At 48.4% G+C, this 12,588-nt stretch overlaps 1 protein-coding gene across 3 annotated transcripts in view; it reads left to right on the top strand.

Moving 5' to 3' along the window:
* The first annotated feature begins 171 nt into the window (after positions 1–171).
* Positions 172–12,588, top strand: part of XRCC6 (X-ray repair cross complementing 6) — a 40,308-nt gene continuing 27,891 nt past the window's right edge. Inside the window, exons 1-2 of one of the 3 annotated variants that reach the window (XM_038756553.1) lie at positions 172–209; positions 9,023–9,108. In XM_038756553.1, the coding sequence (XP_038612481.1) occupies positions 9,030–9,108 (79 nt within the window). In that variant the 5' untranslated portion in view covers positions 172–209; positions 9,023–9,029. Of the gene's footprint in view, positions 210–1,504; positions 1,577–5,251; positions 5,260–9,022; positions 9,109–12,588 lie in introns of those variants that run through there. The other 2 variants (XM_038756552.1, XM_038756554.1) reach the window with 2 other exon arrangements.

Raw genomic sequence — 12,588 nt, forward strand, 5'->3', positions numbered from 1 at the left:
TGGGGGACAGGCCCTCCGCCTCGGAGGGGACGGGCGCGCCGCTATTCATTCATTCACTCATTCAATCACTCATTTAGTCAATCTTATTTATTGAGCGCTTCCTGTGTGCACAGCACTGTACTAACCCCGCCGCCGACCGGACCGGACCAGACCGGACTCCCTCCCTCATGCGCGCTCGCGCATGCGCGCCACCCCTCCCCCACTGTGAGGTGAGCGGGCACTCCCCTCCTGCGCATGCGCCCCGAGGCCCCGCCCTCTCGCGCCCGCGAGGCGGGCACCTGCGGGAGAGGAGGGGACGCGCGCGCGCGCGGCTAGCGCGGTGACGTCACAGGGACCCCCGCTTTGGGGGACACGCCCTCCGCCTCGGAGGGGACGGGCGCGCCGCCATTCATTCATTCATTCAATCGTATTTATTGAGCGCTTCCTGTGTGCACAGCACTGTACTAACCCCGCCGCCGCCGACCGGACTCCCTCACGCGCGCTCGCGCATGCGCGCCGCCCGCGGGGGGGGGCCCCCACTGTGAGGTGAGCTGGCGCTCCCCTCCTGCGCATGCGGCCCGCGGCCCCGCCCTCTCGCGCCCGCGAGGCGGGCACGTGCCGGAGAGAAGGGGACTAGCGCGCGGCTAGCACGGTGACGTCACAGGGACCCCCGCCTTGGGGGGCACGACCTCTGCCTCAGAGAGTATTCATTCATTCATTCATTCAATCGTTAGTATGTTGGGTGTTGTTGTCCGTCCCCCCCTTTTAGACTGTGAGCCCGCTGTTGGGTAGGGACCGTCTCTATATGTTGCCAACTTGTACTTCCCAAGCGCTTAGTCCAGTGCTCTGCACACAGTAAGTGCTCAATAAATACGACTGAATGAATGAATGATTTTTAGAAGGGGAGCGTGGTGACGTCACAGGAACCCCTTGGGGACACGCCCCCCGCCCCGGAGGGGACGTGCGCGCGGCTAGCGTGGTGACGTCAAATGACCCCTTGGGTCACACCCCCCGCCTCGGGGGGGGACGTGCGCGCGGCCAGCATGGTGACGTCACAGGAACCCCTTGGGGACATGCCCCCCCCATGGAGGGGACGTGCGCGCGGCTAGCGCGGTGACGCCAAAGGAACCCCCCCGGGGACACGCCCCCGCCTCGCACGGTGACGTCACAGGAACCCCCTTTGGGATACACCTCCGCCTCGGCGGGGACGTGCGCGCGGCCAGCGCGGTGACGTCACAGGAACCCCCCTTTGGGATACGCCCCCGCCTCGTCGGGAACGTGAGCGCGGCTAGGGTGGTGACGTAACAGGAACCCCTTGGGGACACGCCTCCCGCCTCGGCGGGGACGTGCTTGCGGCAAGCGCAGTGACGTCACAGGGCCACCCCCCCCCCCCCCTTGGGGACACACCACCCGCCTCGGCGGGGACGTGCGCGCGGCTAGCGCGGTGACGTCACAGGAACCCCCTTTGGGACACGCCCCCCGCCTCGTCGGGAACGTGCGCGCGGCTAGCGTGGTGACGTCACAGGACCCCTCCCCCCCCCTTTAGGCCACTCGCCTCACTTCCTCTTACCTCAGGCCGGCTCGCTGGGCGCCCCAGGTAATAATAATAATAATAATAGTGAATAATAATAATAATACTGGTGGTATTTGTTAAGTGCTTACTATGTGTCAAGCACTGTTCTAAGCGCTGTGGAGGTTACAAGGTGTGATAATAAAATTTTTGTCCCCCCTTTTAGACTGTGAGCCCACTGTTGGGTAGGGACTGTCTCTATATGTTGCCAACTTGTACTTCCCAAGCGCTTAGTCCAGTGCTCTGCACACAGTAAGCGATCAATAAATACGATTGATTGATACAAGGTCATCAGTGGAGACTTTGGCAACAGGAGGCCTTCCCAGACTGAGCCCCCTCCTTCCTCTCCCTCCCCATCCCCCCCGCCTTACCTCCTTCCCCTCCCCACAGCACCTGTATATATGTATATATGTTTGTACACATTTATTACTCTATTTATTTAACTTGTACATATCTATTCTGTTTATTTTATTTTGTTAATAGGTTTGGTTTTGTTCTCTGTCTCCCCCTTCTAGACTGTGAACCCACTGTTGGGTAGGGACCGTCTCTCTATGTTGCCAGCTTGGACTTCCCAGGCACTTAGTACAGTGCTCTGCACACAGTGAGTGCTCAATAAATACGATTGTTTGATTGTACATATTTATCGCTCTATTTATTTTACTTGTTGTTGCCAACTTGGACTTCCCAAGCGCTTAGTCCAGTGCTCTGCACACAGTAAGCGCTCAATAAGTACGATTGATTGATTGATTGATCTATTCTGTTGATTTTGTTTTTATGTTTTGTTTTGTTCTCTGCCTCCCCCTTCTAGACTGTGAGCCCCGTTGTTGGTAGGGACCGTCTCTATGTGTTGCCAACTTGGACTTCCCAAGCACTTAGTACAGTGCTCTGCACACAGTAAGCACTCAATAAATACTTGATTGAATGAATAATAATAATAATAATGGTGGCATTTATTAAGCGCTTACTACATGCAAAGCACCGTTTTGAGCGCTGGGGAGGTTACCAGGTGATCAGGTTGTCCCACGGGGGGCTCACAGTCTTAATCCCCATTTTACAGATGGGGTAACTGAGGCTCAGAGTAGTGAAGTGACTTGCCCAAAGTCACCCAGCTGACAGTTGGCGGGGCCGGGATTTGAACCCATGACCTCTGACTCCAAAGCCCGGGCTCTTTCCACTGAGCCACGCTGCTTCTCTTGAGCGAGTCACTTCCCTTCTCCAGGCCTCAGTTCCCTCCTCCCTCAAAGAGGGATGACGACCTCCCCCTCTCCACCCCCCTCATCTTACCTCCTTCCCTTCCCCACAGCACCTGTATATATGTATATATGTTTGTACATATTTGTTACTCTATTTATTTATTTTACTTGTACATATCTATTCTATTTATTTTATTTTGTTAGTATGTTTGGTTTTGTTCTCGGTCTCCCCCTTCTAGACTGTGAGCCCACTGTTGGGTAGGGACTGTCTCTATGTGTTGCCAGCTTGTACTTCCCAAGCGCTTAGTACAGTGCTCTGCACACAGTAAGCACTCAATAAATACGATTGATGATGATGATGACCGTGAGCCCCACGGGGGCCGGGGGCCCGTTTCCCACCTGAATAACCCGAATCTGAGCCTATAGTCTGCCTTTGCTTTGAAATTATACCATGGATTTCTGACCTTCACCGTCTCATGCCACAGAACCACGTTTCTCCTGAAGGAGGAGGAGAGAAAGTCTGTTTTTGTATGGTATTTCTTAAGCACTTACTCGTCTATTTTATTTTGTTAATATGTTTTGTTGTCTGTCTCATCTTACCTCCTTCCCTTCCCCACAGCACCTGTATATATGTATATATGGTTGTACATATTTATTACTCTATTTATTTATTTATTTATTTTACTTGTACATTTCTATCCTATTTATTTTATTTTGTTGGTATGTTTGGTTCTGTTCTCTGTCTCCCCCTTTTAGACTGTGAGCCCACTGTTGGGTAGGGACTGTCTCTATGTGTTGCCAATTTGTACTTCCCAAGTGCTTAGTACAGTGCTCTGCACATAGTAAGCGCTCAATAAATACGATTGATTGATTGATTGATTGATTGTCTCCCCCTTCTAGACTGTGAGCCCTCTGTTGGGTAGGGACCATCTCTATATGTTGCCAACTTGGACTTCCCAAGCGCTTGGTACAGTGCTCTGCACATAGTAAGCGCTCAATAAATACAATGGAATGAATGAATGAACTTGTCTCTACCCCACTGCTTCAAACGGCGCTGGCCACCTAGTAATTTTTCCCCGCCACCTAAAGCTCAACATGTCGAAGACTGAGCTCCTTGTCTTCCCTCCCAAACCTTGCCCTCTCCCAGACTTTCCCATCTCTGTTGACGGCACTACCATCCTTCCCGTCTCACAAGCCCGCAACCTTGGTGTCATCCTCGACTCCGCTCTCTCGTTCACCCCTCACATCCAAGCCGTCACCAAAACCTGCCGGTCTCAGCTCCGCAACATTGCCAAGATCCGCCCTTTCCTCTCCATCCCAACCGCTCCCCTGCTCGTTCAAGCTCTCATCCTATCCCGTCTGGACTACTGCACCAGCCTTCTCTCTGATCTCCCATCCTCGTGTCTCTCTCCACTTCAGTTCATACTTCATGCTGCCGCCCAGATTATCTTTGTCCAGAAACGCTCTGGGCATATTACTCCCCTTCTCAGAAATCTCCAGTGGCTACCGATCAATCTGCGCATCAGGCAGAAACTCCTCCCCCTGGGCTTCAAGGCTGTCCATCCATCCATCCATCCCCTCGCCCCCTCCTACCTCCCCTCCCTTCTCTCCTTCTCCAGCCCAGCCCGCACCCTCCGCTCCTCCACCGTTGATCTCCTCGCCGTACCTCGCTCTCGCCTGTCCCGCCATCGACCCCCGGCCCACGTCCTCCCCCGGGCCCGGAATGCCCTCCCTCTGCCCATCCACCAAGCTAGCTCTCTTCCTCCCTTCAAGGCCCTGCTGAGAGCTCACCTCCTCCAGGAGGCCTTCCCACACTGAGCCCCTTCCTTCCTCTCCCCCTCGTCCCCCTCTCCATCCCCCCATCTTACCTCCTTCCCTTCCCCATAGCACCTGTATATATGTATATATGCTTGTACATATTTATTACTCTATTTATTTATTTATTTATTTATTTATTTTACTTGTACATTTCTATCCTACTTATTTTATTTTGTTGGTATGTTTGGTTCTGTTCTCTGTCTCCCCCTTCTAGACTGTGAGCCCACTGTTGGGTAGGGACTGTCTCCATGTGATGCCAATTTGTACTTCCCAAGCGCTTAGTACAGTGCTCTGCACATAGTAAGCGCTCAATAAATACGATTTATTTATTTATTTATTTATTTATTCATTTATTTTACTTGTACATTTCTATCCTATTTTATTTTGTTGGTATGTTTGGTTCTGTTCTCTGTCTCCCCCTTTTAGACTGTGAGCCCACTGTTGGGTAGGGACTGTCTCTATGTGTTGCCAATTTGTACTTCCCAAGCGCTTAGTACAGTGCTCTGCACATAGTAAGCGCTCAATAAATATGATTGATTGATTGATTGATTGATTGGATGCGAGCCCCTCCATCAAGAAATCCCCTCCAGCGCCAATGCCTTCGTACCCGAGCTCGGGGTCCAGCAGCCCTTCCGCCTCCCACCTGGCTTCCCCCGCCATGAGGAAACTGAAACCAAAAGAAGCTGTGACTTGCCCGAGGTCACATATTTATTTATTTATTTTGCGTGTACATATTTATTCTGTTTATTTTATTTTGTTAATCTGTTTCGTTGTCTGTCTCCCCCTTCTAGACTGTGAGCCCGCTGTTGGGTAGGGACCTTCTCTAGATGGTGCCAACTTGGACTTCCCAAGCGCTTAGTCCAGTGCTCTGCACACAGTAAGCGCTCAATAAGTACGATTGAATGAATGAATGAATCAGGTTGTGCCACGTGGGGCTCACAGTCTTCGTAATAATAATAATGACATTTATTAAGCGCTTACTATGTGCAAAGCACTGTTCTCTTCCTCCCTTCAAAGCCCTACTGAGAGCTCACCTCCTCCAGGAGGCCTTCCCACACTGAGCCCCCTTTTTCCTCTCCCCCTCCCCCCACCCTACCTCCTTCCCCTCCCCACAGCACCTGTATATATGTTTGTACAGATTCATCACTCTATTTATTTTACTTGTACATATTTACTATTCTACATATTTTATTTTGTTAATATGTTTTGTTTTGTCGTCTGTCTCCCCCTTCTAGACTGTGAGCCCGTTGTTGGGGAAGGACCGTCTCTATATGTTGCCAACTTGTACTTCCCAAGCTCTTAGTCCAGTGCTCTGCACACAGTAAGCGCTCAATAAATACGATTGAATGAATGAGGTTGTGCCACGTGGGGCTCACAGTCTTCATAATAATAATAATGACATTTATTAATCAATCAATTGTATTTATTGAGTGCTTACTGTGTGCAGAACACTGTACTAAGCGCTTGGGAAGTACAAGTTGGCAACATATAGAGACGGTCCCTGCCCAACAGTGGGCTCACAGTCTACAAGGGGGAGACAGAGAACAAAACCAAACATATTAACAAAATAAAATTAATAGAATAGATATGTACAAGTAAAATAGAGTAATAAATCTGTACAAACATATATACATATATACAGGTGCTGTGAGGAAGGGAAGGAGGTAAGATGGGGGGATGGAGAGGGGGACGAGGGCTTACTATGTGCCAAGCACTGTTCTCTTCCTCCCTTCAAAGCCCTACTGAGAGCTCACCTCCTCCAGGAGGCCTTCCCACACTGAGCCTGCCTTTCCTCTCCTCCTCTCCATCCCCCCGCCCTATCTCCTTCCCCTCCCCACAGCACCTGTATATATGTTTGTACAGATTCATTACTCTATTTTACTTGTACATATTTACTATTCTACTTATTTTATTTTGTTAATATGTTTTGTTTTGTTGTCTGTCTCCCCCTTCTAGACTGTGAGCCCCGTTGTTGGGTAGGGACTGTCTCTATATGTTGCCAACTTGGACTTCCCAAGCGCGTAGTACAGTGCTCTGCGCATAGCAAGCGCTCAATAAATACGAATGAATTAATGTTCTAAGCGCTGGGGGAGATGCAAGGTCATCAGGTTGTGCCACGTGGGGCCCACAGTCTTCATAATAATAATAAGAATGGCATATATTAAGTGCTCACTATGTCCAAAGCACTGTTCTAAGCGCTGGGGAGGTTACAAGGTGATCAGGTTGTCCCGCTTGGGGCTCGCAGTCTTCATCCCCATTTTACAGATGAGGTTAACTGAGGCACAGAGAAGTGAAGTGACTTGCCCAAAGTCACACAGCTGACAATTGGCAGAGAAGGGATTTGAACCCATGACCTCTGACTCCCAAGCCCGGGTTCTTTCCACTGAGCCACGCTAATAAAATAGTAATAATAATTAATAAAAATGATAATGATGGTGGTATTTGCTAAGCGCTTACTATGTTCCAAGCACTGTTCTAAGCACTGGGGGAGATACATGGTCATCAGGTTGTTCATTCGTTCAGTCGTATTTATTGAGTGCTTACTGTGTGCAGAGCACTGTACTAAGCGCTTGGGAAGTCCAAGTTGGCAACATCTAGAGACAGTCCCGGCCCAACAGCGGGCTCACAGTCTAGAAGTTGCTTACTTCTAGTAAGGTGCTCTCTCCCCCTTTTAGACTGTGAGCCCACTGTTGGGTAGGGACCGTCTCTAGATGTTGCCAATTTGTACTTCCCAAGCGCTTAGTACAGTGCTCTGCACATAGTAAGTGCTCAATAAATACAATTGATTGATTGATTAGAAGGGGGAGACAGAGAACAGCACAAAACATATTAACAAAATAAAATAAATAGAGTAATAAATGCATTGTTGTCCCACGGGGGCTTACAGTCTCAATCCCCATTTTCCAGATGAGGTCACTGAGGCCCAGAGGAGTGAAGTGGCTTGCTCAAAGTCACACAGCTGTCAGGTGGCGGAGGCGGGATTAGAACCCACGACCTCTGACTCCCAAGTTCGTGCTCTTTCCACTGAGCCACGCTGCTTCTCTCAGTGCTTCTCTCCAAGGACTTCGCGCCCCCCATGTTCGGCTCCCCTCCTTCCCTCGCCCCATTTCTTTCTGGTGTCTCCTCTGAGCCCCCCCTCAGTGCTGCCGGGCCCGGGGCCTGGACCACCCCCCTTCACAGGCCTTAACAAACCTCTTGGCTTCACTCCCGCTCGGGCCAGAAGTGAGGCCCTTGGGGGCAGGCAATGTGTCCAATTTATTGCTATATTGTACTCTCCCAAGCACTTAGGACAGTGCTTGGCACACACTGCCCTCTAATAATGCCCTCTAATTATGCCCTCTAATAATAATAGTAATGATGGCATTTGTTAAGCGCTTACAGTGCCAAGCACTGCTCTAAGCGCTGGGGGGGAATACAGGGTAATCAGGTTGTCCCGCGTGGGCCTCACAGTCTTCATCCCCATTTTACAGATGAGGGAACTGAGGTCCAGAGAAGTGACTTGCCCGAGGTCACACAGCTGACAAATGGCGGAGCCGGGGTTAGACTTCTAGAGATTATGCCCTCTGGACTGTGAGCTCGCTGTGGGCAGGAATGTGTCTGTTTTTTGTTAAATTGTAGTCTCTCAAGCGCTTAGTACAGTGCTTTGCCCACAGTAAGCTCTATGCCCTCTAGACTGTGAGCTCGTTGTGGGCAGGAACGTGTCTGTTTGTTGTTACAGTAATAATAATGATAATGATATGTACCTGTATATATGTTTGTACATATTTATTACTCATTTATTTATTTTACTTGTACATATCTGTTCTATTTATTTTATTTTGTTAGTATGTTTGATTTTGTTCTCTGTCTCCCCCTTCTAGACTGTGAGCCCACTGTTGGGTAGGGACCGTCTCTATATGTTGCCAACTTGGACTTCCCAAGCGCTTAGTACAGTGCTCTGCACACAGTAAGCGCTCAATAAACATGATTGATTGATTCATGGCATACCTGTATATATGTTTGTATGTATTTATTACTCTATGTATTTATTTTATTTGTACATATTTATTTTGTTAATATGTTTTGTTCTCTTTCTCCCCCTTCTAGACTGTGAGCCCGCTGTTGGGTAGGGACCATCTCTAGATGTTGCCAACTTGTACTTCCCAAGTGCTTAGTACAGTGCTCTGCACACAGTAAGTGCTCAATAAATGCGATTGAATGAATGAATGAATGTTCTAAGCGCTGGGGAGGTTACAAGGTGACCAGGTTGTCCCACAGGGGGCTCACAGTCTTCATCCCCATTTTACAGATGAGGGAACTGAGGCCCAGAGAAGTGAAGTGACTTGCCCAAAGTCACCCAGCTGACAATTGGCGGAGCCGGGATTTGAAACCATGACCTCCGACTCCAAAGCCCGGGCTCTTTCCACTGAGCCACACTGCTTCTCCCTTATTCCCTAATATTCTGCCTTATTCTTTCTTTTAGAAGGACCATGTCAGCCTGGGAGTCTTACTACAAAAATGAGGAAGGCGAAGAAGAGGAGGAACAAGACGAAGAGACCGAAACAGTCGGTAGGGTTTTTCACCTTAGTGTTTTCTTGAAAAAAGAGACTGATTACTTTCATGTAAGCAAAAAAATGCGTGTAGCGTCCTGTTATATTATGTTTGAAAACCGGGAGAAAACAATTTGAGGACTTTCTTCATCCCTTTTAGCTCCTGTGAAGGGAGCGGGGAGATAGCGGGGGTTTGAAATGCTGTGGGACTTAAACCGAAAAGCAGCATGGCCTGATGGATAGAGCATGGGACTGGGTTCCAATCCCAGCTCTGCCACTTGTCTGCTGTGTGACCTTGGGCAAGTTACTTAACTTCTCTGTGCCTCAGTTCCCTCAACTGCAAAATGGGGATTCAGTACTCATTCCCCCTCCTATTTAGACTGTGAGCCCACTGTTGGGTAGACTGTCTCTATATGTTGCCAACTTGTACTTCCCAAGCGCTTAGTACAGTGCTGTGCACACAGTAAGCGCTCAATAAATACGATTGATGATGATGATGATATTTAAACTGTGAGTCTCATATGGGACCGGATTGTCAATGCCTGGCACATAGAAATACCATAATTATTATTATGTACTGATTGTACTCGAGCCAGGCAGTGTGGTCTGGGCGTTTAAAATGAGCAAGAGTAAAGGCAGTTGAGGATTGTTACAAAGTAAGCCGATCAATTTAGCCAGGAAAGTCCCAAATGTGGGACAGCTATGTTTTTTTTTAGAAAAAATCACCTGCGTTTGCAGAGCCGTCCAAGTGTACGTAAAAAGAAAAAATAATGCTAGTGGCGTTTAAGTGCTTATTAGATGCCAAGCACTGTACTGAGCCCCTTCCTTCCTCTCCCCCTCGTCCCCCTCTCCATCCCCCCATCTTACCTCCTTCCCTTCCCCACGGCACCTGTATATATGTATATATGTTTGTACATATTTATTACTCTATTTATTTATTTATTTTACTTGTACATATCTATTCTATTTATTTTATTTTGTTAGTATGTTTGGTTTTGTTCTCTGTCTCCCCCTTTTAGACTGTGAGCCCACTGTTGGGTAGGGACTGTCTCTATATGTTGCCAATTTGTACTTCCCAAGCGCTTAGTACAGTGCTCTGCACACAGTAAGCGCTCAATAAATACGATTGATGATGATGTACTAAGTGCTGTGGTTAGATGCAGGATAATCAGGTGGACACAGTCTCTGTCCCACATGAGGCCTTCAACCACTGTGGGGAGGGTATGCGTCCCCATTTCACAGGTGAAGAAACTGAGGTCCAGGGAGGTGAAGTGACGAAGGCAGATGTCAGAACCGAGATTAGAACCCAGTACCTCGACTCCTTTTTCCACTAAGCCAGGCTTCCCCGGGTCATCATCATCAATCGTATTTATTGAGCGCTTACTATGTGCAGATCACTGTACTAAGCGCTTGGGAAGTACAAATTGGCAACATATAGAGACAGTCCCTACCCAACAGTGGGCTCACAGTCTAAAAGGGGCAGACAGAGAACAAAACCAAACATACTAACAAAATAAAATAGGATAGATATGTAGAAATAAATTAAATAAATAGAGTAAAAAAATATGTACAAACATATATACGGGTCCCACTCTTTATGGAATCTCTGCTTCCTCTCGTGGTTCAAGGGGCAGAGCTTTAGTGATTAAGGGCCTTTTAAGGCCTTATGTTTCTTCTCCCTAAAGCAATCCCAGTTACTCCCTCAAATTAGTGGAATTATGGGTGAAAATGGCGAGTGAGAAATAGTGTGGAAAATTTAAAATCAGTGTTTTGTCTCTGGTTTCGATCTCCTCCCATCAGCCTTGCATTCATTCATCTATTCAGCTGTATTGATTGAGTGCTTCCTGTGTGCAGAGCACTGGACTAAGCGCTTGGAAAGTACAATGCAGCAATGAAGAGAGACAGTCCCTGCCCACAACGGGCGTACGGTCTAGAGGTGGGGAGCCAGGCATCAATATTAACGGATTATAGATATGTATATATATACATAAGTGCTGTGGGGCAGAGAGATGGGAGGAAGAACAAAGGGAGTGAGTCGAGATGACGAGGAAGGGAGTGGGGGAGCTGAGGAAAAGGGGGCTTCGTCTGGGACATTCATTCATTCATTCAATCGTATTTATTGAGCGCTTACTGTGTGCAGAGCACTGGACTAAGCGCTTGGGAAGTACAAGCTGGCAACATATAGAGACGGTCCCTACCCAACAGCGGGCTCACAGTCTAGAAGGGGGAGACAGACAACAAAACATATTAACAAAATAAAATAAATAGAATAGTCAATATGTACAAGTAAAATAGATTGAGTAATAAATCTGCGCAAACATATATACAGGTGCTGTGGGGAGGGGAAGGAGGTAAGGCGGGGGGGGATGGGGAGGGGGAGAGGAAGGAGGGGGCTCAGCCTCAGCGAGGTCAGGGGAAGGAGCCCGGGCTTGGGGGGCATTTCATTCATTCAATCGTATTTATTGACATACTCTGGGACACCTTTTACCAGAGCTATTTGCAAGAAGAAAACTTCTGGAGGAAATTCTGGGAAGCAGTGACATTGCCCTTAGGCTGCAGGCCCCAGGGAAGGAAAGGAGAAGCGAGAGACCAGAATAATCCATAAACCGGATAAATCCTGGGTAACTGAGAGAGGAAGCAGAAATGATACTTGTTAGGCTGAAATAATAATAATAATATTGGTATTTATTAAGCGCTTACTATGTGCAAAGCACTGTTCTAAGCGCTGGGGAGGTTACAAGGTGATCAGGTTGTCCCACGGGAGGCTCACAGAGCAGCGTGGCTCAGTGGAGAAGAGCCCGGGCTTTGGAGTCAGAGGTCATGGGTTCGAATCCAGGCTCCGCCACGTGTCTGCTGTGTGACCTTGGGCAAGTCACTTAACTTCTCTGAGCCTCAGTTCCCTCATCTGTAAAATGGGGATTAAGACTGTGAGCCCCACGTGGGACAACATGATCTCCTTGTAACCTCCCCAGCGCTTAGAACAGTGCTTTGCACGTAGTAAGCGCTTAATAAATGCCATTATTATTATTATTATCCCCATTTTACAGATGAGGTAACTGAGGCACAGAGAAGTGAAGTGACTTGCGCAAAGTCACACAGCTGACAATTGGCAGAGCCGGGATTTGAACCCATGATCTTTGACTCATTCATTCATTCATTCAGTCGTATTTATTGAGCGCTTACTGTGTGCAGAGCACTGTACTAAGCGCTTGGGAAGTCCAAGTTGGCAACATATAGAGACGGTCCCTACCCAACAGCGGGCTCACAGTCTAGACGACAGATATCTGACACAGTCACATATCTGACAGACGATCATTCTCCCTGCCTTCAAAGCCTTTATTATTCATTCAGTCGTATTTACTGAGCGCTTACTGTGTGCAGAGCACTGTACTGAGCGCTTAGGAAGTCCAAGTTGGCAACATATAGAGACGTTCCCTACCCAACAGCGGGCTCACGGTCTAGAAGACACATATCTGACACAGTCACATATCTGACAGAC

This window comes from Tachyglossus aculeatus, chromosome 14 (genome assembly GCF_015852505.1).
Source record: "Tachyglossus aculeatus isolate mTacAcu1 chromosome 14, mTacAcu1.pri, whole genome shotgun sequence".
Taxonomy (NCBI): domain Eukaryota; kingdom Metazoa; phylum Chordata; class Mammalia; order Monotremata; family Tachyglossidae; genus Tachyglossus; species Tachyglossus aculeatus.